The sequence below is a fragment of the Neolamprologus multifasciatus genome, chromosome 20 (assembly GCF_963576455.1).
Source record: "Neolamprologus multifasciatus chromosome 20, fNeoMul1.2, whole genome shotgun sequence".
NCBI lineage: Eukaryota > Metazoa > Chordata > Actinopteri > Cichliformes > Cichlidae > Neolamprologus > Neolamprologus multifasciatus.
The window spans coordinates 5990976-6003811 of NC_140458.1; the positions used below are offsets into that span (position 1 = coordinate 5990976).

At 38.6% G+C, this 12836-nt stretch overlaps 1 protein-coding gene across 1 annotated transcript in view; it reads right to left on the minus strand.

Annotated features, from left to right (window-relative positions):
* Positions 1–4908: 4908 nt before the first annotated feature.
* atp9a (ATPase phospholipid transporting 9A) overlaps positions 4909–12836 on the minus strand; it is a 36797-nt gene continuing 28869 nt past the window's right edge. The window contains exons 24-28 of the mRNA XM_085146232.1: positions 12370–12434; positions 12057–12165; positions 11909–11966; positions 8878–9081; positions 4909–6713 (exon numbers count right to left, since the gene is read on the minus strand). Coding sequence (XP_085002358.1) covers positions 6577–6713; positions 8878–9081; positions 11909–11966; positions 12057–12165; positions 12370–12434 — 573 coding nt within the window. The 3' untranslated portion in view covers positions 4909–6576. The remainder of the gene's footprint in view (positions 6714–8877; positions 9082–11908; positions 11967–12056; positions 12166–12369; positions 12435–12836) is intronic.

The following is a 12836-nucleotide window of genomic DNA, read 5'->3' on the forward strand; positions in this document are numbered from 1 at the left end:
TAAATGAATATGGCACAGGCTTAAGAAAGGAAAACTGCCTGTGTCCAGACAGTCGAGTTTGCACTTCCGCTTTTTTTTTTTCATGAGCCCACTTTTTCCAAGGTCATGCAGTGTTTTCCATCACTGTTAAAGAGCTAATTGAGGTAAAGTTGTCTGGGTTAGAGCACTGCCCTGTTAGAGTTTTCCAAGGGTAACATGTGCCGCTGAGCTCCTAAAACCAAAGCATATGGAAATATTAACTTGTCCAATGGAAAACTCTCCCAGGAAATTCAGGGGTCAATGAAAAGCATGGACTTTTGACTTTGTTTGGGTCTTTTAATCACCTCTCTTACTTGCCAGGTAAAGTATAGCTGCTTTCTATTTTGCAATAGCTCTGAACCTTTCACCTCTTGACAATAAGTGAAGTAAACTGTAAATTTTCTCAGGTGAGCAGCAGGATACAGACCATAACAAAGAAAGAAAATAAAAAACATAACAGTATATCAACAGGTTTATTAGTTTTAGTGGGCTTAAGTCCATGTCATACACTGTTTAAAGCATGCAAACAATGGGTAAATACCAAAAAACAATCATATGAGAAGACTGACACCACTGACATGTTGGTACCCTGCAAAAAAAAAGGCCAGAGAAAACTGGTAGTTAGCTTAATCCAAAGACTGGAGATAGCAAGTCTCTGCAAGAATGGAAGGTACCCAGTTGAATCCCTCACCCCACATTCTTCTGTTAAGTCAAACATCTAAGTGAAGTGACAATAAGCAAAATAAATATGACTTTAATATTAGCACAAAGGAATCATTTTCAAAACTTATTACAGAAGCTGTCAGCGCACACCTCAAACATTTATGGATCGCCTTTTAATGATGTGGAAGCCTTAAAAAATTAGAATGTATTTCACAAGTATCACCAGATATTAGACAAGTGCTGCGGTAGCTGGAGAGACCACTACTGACAAGATTTCAGTTTGGGCAGCGCTGCCTTGTCATTGTGCAATAAAGAATCTTTATTTCCTTCCTGCCACAACTTGAGATCTGTGGAAAACATTGTCCTTCTTTTTCCAAATCGTGCAAATGAACTAATTTGTTCCACTAACATGGAAACTACATACATCCACGCAGGACGAAACCAGCTCATTATGTAATAGGATTCTGATCAATACTGGAATGTCTGTAGAAAGAATTCAAGTGTCTTAAATCCAAGTGGAAAAGTGGCAGACTGCAGCTCACGGATTTTCCCCTTTTCAGCACCACATAAAATCTCACGAAACAACATCGCCCCCCTTGTCGACACTTCTTTCTGTCTGTCGTCTTGAAGTTTCCAGTTCAACTCAGCAGTGTTTTATTAGATCTCTCTCTCTCTATCTATTATCAGTGCAAAAATAAAAGCATAAAAGTCAATATTTGGTAGTCATAACAAAGTTAAATAAATCCTATCCAAAACTGCAGCTAAAAAAAACCTTACTCCTCCTACTACAACTCCATTTATAACAACATTTGAAGGTATTTTGGGCTCAACAATCACAACTAATCACTCCTTTTTTTTTTTTACTTATACTGCAACGAAAGTCTTAAAGTGTTTTGGGCGGTTTTGTTTGATTAGTTTGGGAGGTATTACCCAATGTCATTAGTGATCGCTGGGAGAGGCAGCGAAACACATATGCAGCCCTTCTTTAACAGTGGTGGGTGCCGAGACAAATCAAAGCATTCCAGGCCCACGGGGTTATAAATAGTGTCAGAGAAGGGTGTGTGTTCATGCCTTGCAAAGTTTCTGTGAGGAGCCTGTCATTGCCAAAATCCAGTGTTTACACAGAGCAATAACAGCAAGTAGTAAACAATTAATCTGCAGTGGCGTGTTCGTTATTTTGTGTTGTTTCAAATAATCCATCAATGGTTTCTGTTATTTCAAAGCAGCTCAGCAGGTAAGCTTAATGTGGGCTATAATCCTAGGAGTGTTATTCAAATTTGGTCTATTGCGCAAATTTATTATGCCTTTAACCAATCCAGAAGCAAGGCTGACCTCAGGCTGAAACCATGCAGCAGAAGTTAGTGTTGTCTGTAGGAAATTGGCAGTGGCCTTGGGACCTCGTTGATGTGGCTGCCTTGGCCTTAAAGTTGGGTATAGATCCCACATGTTTCCATGCTATCATTTTGTATTAACCACTCTAGTCAGGGGCCTGTTACAGCTGGTGGTATATTCTGTAGCAGATTCATGATCGTCTGCTTCTCTCTTGCGCTGTTCCACTGGGAGCTGTGTGGAGGATGTTTCCAAGCTGGAAACAAATTCATGTGTTGAAGTGCCAAAGATAAAATGCAGCGATGTTGTGGTAATTAGCTTAGATCTGTTACATAAAAGCTATATGCTACCTTTTTTTTCAAAGCCTTAAAGTCAAAATGTTGTGAAATGCTAAATGTTAATTTGAAGATTTACTGAGATTGTTAACTGGATAGTGAACTTGGCGGTGAGCCAGCAGGAGCTCTATAGCTGGCATCGGGACAGGAGGAAAGACCCAAATGTTGAGGTTAGCAGGCAGCTCTGTTGATTCTGGAGTGGAATTTCAGTTTTCATGGGACAGATTAAGTTAAATGGTTTCTTTTAATGGTATAACTTACGCATTTGGGCATGGAACAAGAAAAAAAAAGTTGGATAAACACTGTAGTTTTAATTTGAACATGCCGTTCTGAGGCGCTTGACTGCATTTTGAAAAAAGGAAAAGGTTTTATGACTGAGAATCTAGTCCTGTTTAATCCTTGAGCTGAAATGCCAAGCAAACACAAACACTTTTATATCTTTTAACTTACATGAACAATTAATAAGGTTGCTTCTAAAAATTCTCACAGAGCATGGACATTGATTTAAAACAGATGCGTTTTCCACCAAGTTATGGATTTTATGAGCTGTGATAATATTTCTAATAAAGTCAGATGATATTTTGTGTTGTATTATTTCTCATTAAGACTGAAATAAGATTAAAACATGCAGGTCGTGACCATGAATGGAAAACAGAAGTGTCTCTAGGTACCAGGGACTCCCTCCTCTGGTGAGAGAGAGCCAAACATCCAGGCTCTGTGTGTCCTGTGTAACCTGCACCTCATCAGAAACTGGAACACAACCAGAGAAGCCAGGATTGCTTCAGCAGACAAACAGAATTTGGTTTCAATCCAAAATCCATTAACAAGGATCGCTCAGAGGAAATGAAAGCATTAAAGTTTCATTCACAAATGCTTTCTTTATATACTCTTCTTATCATAGCCTGTTGCTGACCACTGACTTTTGGTTAGGCAACACTGAGCAAAAGGGATTACTGTTATCACCTTTATTTAAGAAGGAAGTCCCATTGAGAGCAAATCTCTTTTGCAGGAGAGGCCTGGCTTAGGTAGCAGCCATATCTACTCAAAACATCTCAAAAGCTCTAAAAGAAAAAAACATAAAATAGAGTATACAAGTAGCCTTATCTGTGGCCTCTCAAGAAAAGAAAATCAAGAAATCTCCTTCATCACCTTTTTTATTTTTTATTTTATTGGATAGTAGACCAGACACACAGCAAAGGGCCAAGGGTCACACTCAAACCTGGGCTGCTGCACTCTGGCAATGCTCACCTATTGAGCTAAAGTGGTGCTCATTTGTGATGCTTTTAAATTCACCAGCAAATATATATCCATGTTTAAGTTTAGTTTTTTTGTAAATTATGCCATGTCCGGTGTGCATAGTAACAAAAAACAAACACCCTAGTTAATTGTAACTGTTGGTACTGAGACAGAGAAGGGTACAAAGGTCAAATATAGAAGAGAAATATATCAGTGCTGTTTTCTGCAAGTTGTATTTGATGGCCAAACTACCAAATCAAAAAGAAATGGTAAGTGACAGGCTTTGTGATAAAATAAATCTACAGTACAATAAAACAAGTTTTTTCTTATAATAAAAAATACATTAATGCTAGTTTCTAAAGAAACAACAACTTGAGCTTAGAACTCAAAAGAAGATTTGTGACATCTACATTAAAGAGGAACTTGTCATCTAATCATATACTGTTAAGTATGTACCCATCATTTACCATCAGATGTCACAAATTCCTGCATCAAATCATCAAATTCCTGCAGGCAGGAACATAAATTTTGTTAAATATTTAAAAATCACTTTTAAATACAGTTTGTAATGAATGAGTGAAATCCAGCCTGCCTGCCCTACATAGGGAGCATGTGTGTACATGACAGTATCGTCAGCATAAAAATGTATTTTCGCAGGAATGTTCTTTTCTAAAGCATTCATGAAATAAAATAGGCCCCACAATAGAGCCCTGCGGCACACCCTTAGTTAACTTTAGGGTTAACAAATTTAGGGTCCTCTACATAAACACAGAGTTCAATTTACAAAATGATTTCAAAATCCTTTAGCCTAACAGCCTCAGGACCAAGAGTAGCATTAATGTGCTTTTTTCAGGGGGAATCCTTGAGCCACTGAATCAAATGACTTAGATCCAGAAACAAGACAGCACAGTGTACTTTCCTGCCCATGGCACCTATGAGATCATTTATCACAGTTGTAGCAGCAGTAATTATACTGTCCCTAGTTATAAAACCAGACTGAAAATAACCTTAAAATATAAGTAGATTAAAAACTTTTATAATAGCAAACTTACCTAAGATTCAAAGATTTCAGGATGATCTCCACTTTTAAAGAAAGGGGGAATAGAGGCAGCTTTCCAAATATTAGGTAGGGAGCTGGACTCATATTAAAAATGTGAGCGATTGGCTCAGCAATGATATCTGCTGAGATCTTTAAGATATAAGGATCAGGATCGTTTGGAAATCGTATGAAGATTTTTGAGTGCTACAGACATGACACACAGCAAGAAATTATGGTGTGAAGAAGAATAAAAGTAAAAGTAAAAAAATATCCACAAGAATGGCACAATTAAAGAAAACATGTTTATTAATTATCATCACAACATTAACATCAGCACAGTTCTCCCTTTTTTGTTCTGCTCATTTGAGTGCAAACAACATTGTTAAATAAAACATGGCAATAAATTAAAAATCATGTTATTTACAAGCAAGCGAACCATTTTAGCATCGTTTACGCTCTGCACTTCAATTACAACAGAAAAATATACTAATTAGTTGTACAAAAAAAAAAGATTCAGTGCAAACAGCTTGCTGTAGTCAGTGAAGACTGAAATTCCCATTTAGCATACAAAATTAATTATGGCACCCTGGATACTGACATATTAATTACATAAGAGAAAAACGCCTTTTTAAAACTGAAGCAATGTGGTCATGTTAGCTGCTGACTTTGCACAGTCCACCATCACACCACTAGTGAAATGAAATATGAGGAGTGTAGCATCGTGAAGTTTTTCTTTGAAGGTGCAGTACTAATACTTATTGACAATATTCACATTTGGATGAGTAGTGTGTTGATTTGATCCCTTTTTTTGTTATTGCAGTGAGAAGTGAGGGGGCCCTGGATTAGCTGACATGAAAGGTGGCGGCTGGACGCCGGTCACCGGGGTATTTTCAGTTATGGCTTTAGGTCACTGTTACAGTGAGTCATCATGCAATGCTGAAGCATGGCCGTTGCCGGCCTGCCCAAGTGGCCACATTAGAGACTGTGCATTCTCCTGTGAACAAACAGCCTGTCGGGAGCCCTGGCGGAAGGCTCGGCTGCAAATAACCGGCACTCCTTTGTGGTCGTTTTGACCACGCTCCACAAACAATAACAACTCAGGGTCCGCACAATGAGACAAGGACAGATTTAACATCAGACACCACGGGTCATGCTAAAATAAACTACCGCACCACCTCCGCCGTGCTGGGATGTAGCTTCGAGGTGACGCATAAACAAATGCACAAACTTGCAGACGTCTGTTTTATGCAGTCTAGCCAGCAAACGTAACCGTAACCGTACAATTCTCAAACTCTGTTTAGAAATAACTGTTTAAGGAGAGTGTGACCCAAGTCCTGAGTGAAAATGCTACGTCAAATTCCAGTTCTTAGATTAAAAACTAATTTACTATTTAAGATGGAACTGGAAATTAGACCAAATTCCTTTGCAAAACCAGTGATACATCTACAGATGTCTAAATGAGTTAACTTTCCAGTGTAATTTCCTAAATATAGAACAAATTGGACCTGCAAAATTCACTGAAAGCTGTTTGTATTTTGCATTTATTACATTCAGACTAAATGGTTTCAGGTATATTAATGTTAGGGATGTTTTTAATGCTGACAGGACAACTGAAACCAGTCCAAGCTGGTCAGTCTAATCCATCGCATAAATTTGTTGCAGGTGCTCTTGACAATAACGATCAGTCTGTCCTTTCATGAAAATACATGCAATTAACACAGTTTTGTTGTTGTTTTTTTTAAACTGACACAAACTCTCCCAACCAGTAAACAATCTGTCCCTGTCGATTCAGTCTACATTTGACATTTCTAACAAGAGTTTTTCAGAGAAAATTAAAGGGCGTTTATCTGTATTTGATTCTCTGGTCAAGGTGCAGGTTTGCAGTTCAAAGGGAGGAAAATCTTTGTGTTTTCCCACAAAAAACAAATCCTGAGACCTCTCGGAGGAGACCTTGGTTTAAGAGGTCAGCTTGGAGTAATTGGGTGGAGAGAAGCGTCTGCGCAGGTACTTGAGGATGTACAGGGGCAGACAGCTCACCAGCGTGATGACAGTCACTTTCCACAGGAACGATACGGTGGTGATGAAATAAATATCTGACACAAAAAAGAGGTAAAGGTAAGATTGTTGTTATAGGATACAAACAGACATGTCCCACCATCATACTAGAGTTCAGGATTGAAAACATTTTTCTCTTTTTTCCTGTTCGCACCTGCAACTCAGCTAATTTTGCTGTGTTAAGAGTTCAGTTCTGACTTCTTTATGTCTGGGCTACAACCTGATTGTTGTTGTTTTAGGGTGTCTGCAGGTACAGAATTTTAAATACCTTTTCAATGCCACTTTGAATGAAATTTAAGACCAGACTTTTAATAAAAATGCAAACTTGCAATAGAAATGCACATAAATAAAGTCTAAAACACATTCACACACAGTGCAGTTCGCTTTGTAAGTATTTCCAGACACTGACTTCAACAGTAACTGTTTTTCTTTTTGTCCTTAAACACACATCCTCCCAGTTTCACACACTGAATGCTGGCTACCAAGGTCTTTTTCATCACCTTCAGAATTTCAGTGTATTGCAAGACTAAGCTAATGCTAAAAGCTAAAAGCTAACAGCTAACGTGTACTAATGTGTCAGCTTGCTTCATATTAGCTTGTAAAGTGGTGACACCGCTAAAAAGACCGAGGAACCTCCAACCTATGTTTAAGGGAATTTAATAGTTTTGAAGGTGTTTTAATTAAAATGATGCATATTATTATTCTGTTGTAATTTTACTCAGTTGTATATTTTATTTGATTCTATTCTGTACAGTTGTGTACAGTATATTATTCTTATTGTATTCTAATTTTTGCTATATAACTTTACACTGTCCACTTTCTGCTGTGACAAAACAAATTTCCCACATGTGGGACTAATAAAAGGTTATCTTATCTTATACTCATGGGTGTAGAGACAACGGTTACAGCGTTAGATAGTGATGGAAACAATAAGAGAGGATTTTCAGACAGGATGTGGGGTTATAAAGCTACATCATTTTTGTACTTCAAAACTATTCTTTGTGCAATGAAAATAGGAAATGAGACCATGATGATCTCAGAAAGCACGACCACACTGAAACACACTTGATGCGTATAATGCTTCTGCTTTCATTTTTGTATCAATAAGGCTTTGAAGTAGCCTCTATGCTGCTCATTGTTCTTCAGCAGGCCAAACTACTTCCTATTGTTTTTATAACACTTGCATGCACCTATACCTCACACACACACTGCCTTACATCACACCATCTGTACCCCCGAACCCTATCGGTTTCCTGTGTCTTACTGGAAATGCACACCTCGCAGTTTACAATTTTATGGTATACATTTTCCATATTTAAAAAAGAACACAATTTCCTGCCTTTTTGAGTTAAAGCCATATGGGTACAGAATGCTTCGAATGCAGGAGACAGAAAAATAAACCCTGGAAAATGTCCAATTAAAAGTGTAAACTGCACATTCAACAGAAGAATAGGCTTTAAAATCTATTCTAGTCTGACTTGAAGAGGGAGAAAACGTGTACCAAAAGGGTATTCTTGACCACACGCCAGTCATGATCCTCAGTGGTTGAGGTTGCAGGCTGAAAATGGAACTCCACACCCCACATAAAGCTCAAAATAAGACCTTGAAGAGCCCTTGGTCACAGTATTGTGTATGTCACGAATCTTAATATGGCACAACTAAAAATGCCTTACTGTTTGTCAACTAAAGTAAATGTGTGGGTGCAACAGGGCAATAAACTGTTGTTCTATGAATGTTTTTCTTTTAGATTTTTAATGGCTATGAATTTATTTATTTGGTGGGAATATTGTTTTTTTTGGGGTAATATTCTCTAACACACCTTTGCTGTGATAAACACATAAACCTTGGAAGCTCACAGGAAACTAACTGGACTGTAGGCATTTCCTCTTTGATACTACAGCATGCCTGACTGTCGTCCACACCAGGAGAATTTGTCAATACAGTCAGCTTTGGACTTCCTAATATTCAGCATACCGCTGTTTATTATACACTAGAGACACAATATGAATGAGCGGGGTCTCCGTACTGCTGAACGCTGACGTACTATTTCAAGGTCAGCAAAAAAACCAAACTAACACTGTAGTGAAATCAATTCAGAAATGAATGCATTTTCCTTTGCTTCCCCATGAATTAGACAGCGCTTCAGCCTGAAAGTCCCTCTTTGTCTGATAAATGCATCTGTGTGCGATCGTGTTAACTTACCGATGAACTCGTGCAGGAAGACGAGCGAGGCGATATAAGAAGCCAGGCTCAGGAGCTCGGCAACTATCATGAGCCAGTGCCATGTCTGAATGGTCAGAGCCACCATCAGTAGCTCAGTCAGGATAAGAGAGGTGAACGAAATGGCAACGATATGGACAAATTCGGACTCGAAGAGCAGCATTGCTCCATACATGATGATGCTCCCTGTGGAGGAAAAAGAGGCCTTAATGTAACTAAAGCTTAAAAATGTGATCATTTAACTTGATCCACCTCCTCAGCTCATCCACAGTTTGAAATAAGCTGTTTAACATTACACTGATCCAATTTCGTTTTATTAAAATAATGACAATGAAGATATTAAACATTTATGGTAATCTCATCATATAACAATGACAATAATGAAACTTCTGCTTTGAGTAAAAGGAAAACTGAGGTGCTTAGTTCAAACTGAGAATCCAAATGGGGGTGTCTGCATGTTTGTGTGGCTACAGTGACTTTGAATGTGCACCATTGTTTGTTACAGAAGGGCTGGTCTGAGTATTTCAGAAACTGCTGATCTACTGGGATTTTCCCAAACAACCACCTCTATGGTTTACGGAGAATCACCCGAAAAAGAGAAAATATCCAGCGAATGGTAGCTTTCTAGGATAAAATGCAATGTTGGTGTCAGAGAAGAATGGCCAGACTGCTTCGAGTGACAATAAGGGAAGAGCAACACAAACAAGCACTCGTTACAACCAAGATATGCAAAAGAGCATCTCTGAATGTACAACACGCTGACATGCTAAGAACAGACACGCTTTGATACCAACTAAACTTCATTTACATGTCACTGCCTAGCTGGGTACTGACGATAACACCAGTGTATCATCCTCTACATTGTGGAGGACTATAAATACCTTGGAGTATACATAGACAATAAACTGGACTGGGTTAAAAACACCACTGCACTTTACAAGAAGGGCCAGAGTCGTCTCTATTTGCTGAGGCGGCCGAAGTCCTTCGACATCTGCCGGGCAATGCTCAGGATTTCCCATCAGCCTGTTTTGGCCAGTGCAATCCTCTATGCTGTTGCATGCTGGGGCAGCAGGTTGAGGATTGCAGACGCCAACAGACTCAAACTGATCCGTAAGGCCAGTAATGTTGTGGGGATGGAGCTGGCTTCCCTTAAGGTGGTGTCGGAGAGGCGAATGTTGTCCAAGATAAAGACAATGTTGGATAACACCTCCCACCCACTCCACGACATGCTGGCTAGCCACAGGAGCACGTTCAGTGAGAGACTGAGATTACCAAAAAGCACCACTGAACAACACAGAAAATCATTCCTGCCTGTGGCCATCTCTCTGTACAAGTCCTCCATCTAACACACAGTAAACACTGCAATAGTTACAGCCTTTTTGCACATGCTCTTTCCTACTATGTAAAATTCCTGTCAACATTCTTGATTTATAATCAGAGGTGTTCATAAGTGGTCTGCAGGTGTGCATGCGCTTTCAAAATAAAACACGCGCACCAGATAAGAAGTTGCAACGCACGTTCACGTACATATAAAAGGCACTGTTTTTGTCTGCTAGAGTGGGACTTTCACGGCATATTCTGCACCACATCTCTGTGCGTTCATCATTTATTTGAAGCCAGCTCATCTCCCGCAACCACTTTTCCCAATATACGCGCTTCTTTTGCAGTTCCGACTCCTTCTGACATTTCTTTGAAGGTAATTGCTTAAAGGAGCTTCTTCAACATCTTTAAGAGTTCTAAACAAATGTCTGTCCTCCTCCAGAAAATCTTATGTACGCAAACGCGCGTTGTAACTTCTTATCTGGTGCGCGTCTTTTATTTTGACAGCGAATGCGCACCTGCGGACCACTTATGTGCAGCCCTGTTTATAATTACAATCACCTCTGTCAATCCTTGATATTAATTATTGAGTGATTTGTATATATTGTGCTATTTCTTAAATTATCTGTAACATATTGTATTGTTAAATAGTCTAGTCTGTTTCTGTTATTTATACTGGAGCAACTGTAACCACATAATTTCCTTGGGGATTAATAAAGTATGCTGATTCTGATGCTAGATAACACACCATCATGTCACAAAGCTCAAATACTGTGAACATCGCAACGTGTTCACTGTACTCAGATGGTCTCCAAAGTCAGCAGAGATCAATCTAATAGAGAACCTTTGCAATGTGGAGAAATGGGAGATTCAGCAACTGTTTATTTACTTCATGTTGTCTTGTCAATATGTACCAAAAATCTCAGAGTAAACTTTTCAGCGCCTCGTTGAATCATCGCAGTAAAGAATTAAGGTAGGCTGACAAGGTGTACCTAATAAAGTGGCCAATGTGTTTGGCTTATTACAGAGACTAAAAAAAACAAATTAATCAAAATATTAATTTAAAAGAGAAAACTTAGCTCTTATATAAGAAGAACAAAGCCCACTTCATTACCTCTTTAAAACACCCTTACATTTAAGCATTTCCTGCATATTATGGTTGTTATGAGAGATTTTCCAAAGTAATCTTTGGCCAGTAACAGTAGCACTCTTCTATCTAATAGAATCGTGCCTCCTTTAACATACAAGCATGAATAGGACCGAGAAGAATGATACAAACACACAGAAGTGGTTTGCAAAAAACGCCCTTACCACTGCTTGGATATACAGCGTTTCGACAGAAATAGACAAAAAAGGTTTCGGGGTGTAGTTTCGAATGCCCGCGTAAACAGCTTTCATTGCAACGGTCCATGTCGGAAAGTTACCTCAAGTTTTTCTTTAACAAAGTCCCTAAAGAAAAGAAGAAAGTGTGTGGGCTTTTCGAGAGTGATAAGTCATGAACCTAAGCAATATATCTTGTTTGTTTGACGGGGAGTGACTCATCAGTCTGCCAGTGTAGACGTCTTGTACAGATACAAACATTTAAACAAACATATGACCTGAAATACAGCTTAGATGCTGTAAAGTACTTAGAAATTAAGTATATTTAGAATTACTGACTCATTGCCAGCAGTTTGCACAAACTCTCTCTTACCTTGATATATACTTATTAAAACCCATATTAGGAACGTCTTGAAAGATAGTGGTCGACCCTGTGAAAAGAAGACAGTGCGTTCATATTCACCGATTCAAACTTACGTGCCTGCACAGCAATAGTTAATTTGCGAACATTTACTAGATACCTTCAAAAGATCCTTATACAACTCTGGGTATAGCATGGCAACCTCTGACTTAACATCTTTGTCCAACACCAGGGAGAAGACAGGGAACATGGTGTAGATAGTGGAATAGCTGAAACAGACAAAAATCGAGTGTGATGAATACTTCCCAGATAAAATGTCACGTGTACAAATTGGTTGAAATCTTTCATTGTAAGATTTTGCATATTTCCCCTTTTAAACATTTCAATAGTCTTAACACAGAGGAAATGCCAGGGACACAAGGCAGCTAAATGCTCTCTTGATAAGTCATCTCCATTCAGAGCGTGTATCTTACCCAATAATCAGGAATCCTTGGTAGAGTGGGACTGAAGCAAAGTAGAAAACAGAGGAGAAAACTGCCTAAAGGAACAGAAGAAGAACGAATGAGAAACTCTTATCTGTGATTTTTCTCATTTCAACACCCAAATGATATTATAAGCAGTATTGGAACATTGACACACTGATATTTGAACTCAATGACAGAAAAAACACCATACTTTCATTAAAGGAGGCCTTTTATACTCATTTTTAATCGAGTACTTTTGCATGACTCACAGTTTAAAACTGATTTTTAAACTCCTTACACCTTCCTGTAAGCTTTTGATAGGCTGCCCTCCATTAACAGAAGACTTGAACAGCAGGTATGGTTGTGCTCATAGATATCTATATCTATAACTATGTGAGATTTTAAGGGTAACTGCTTTAGCCTTAATATAACCATCCACCAATTCTAATAACATTTCTATGAAAAAAAAAAAAAGG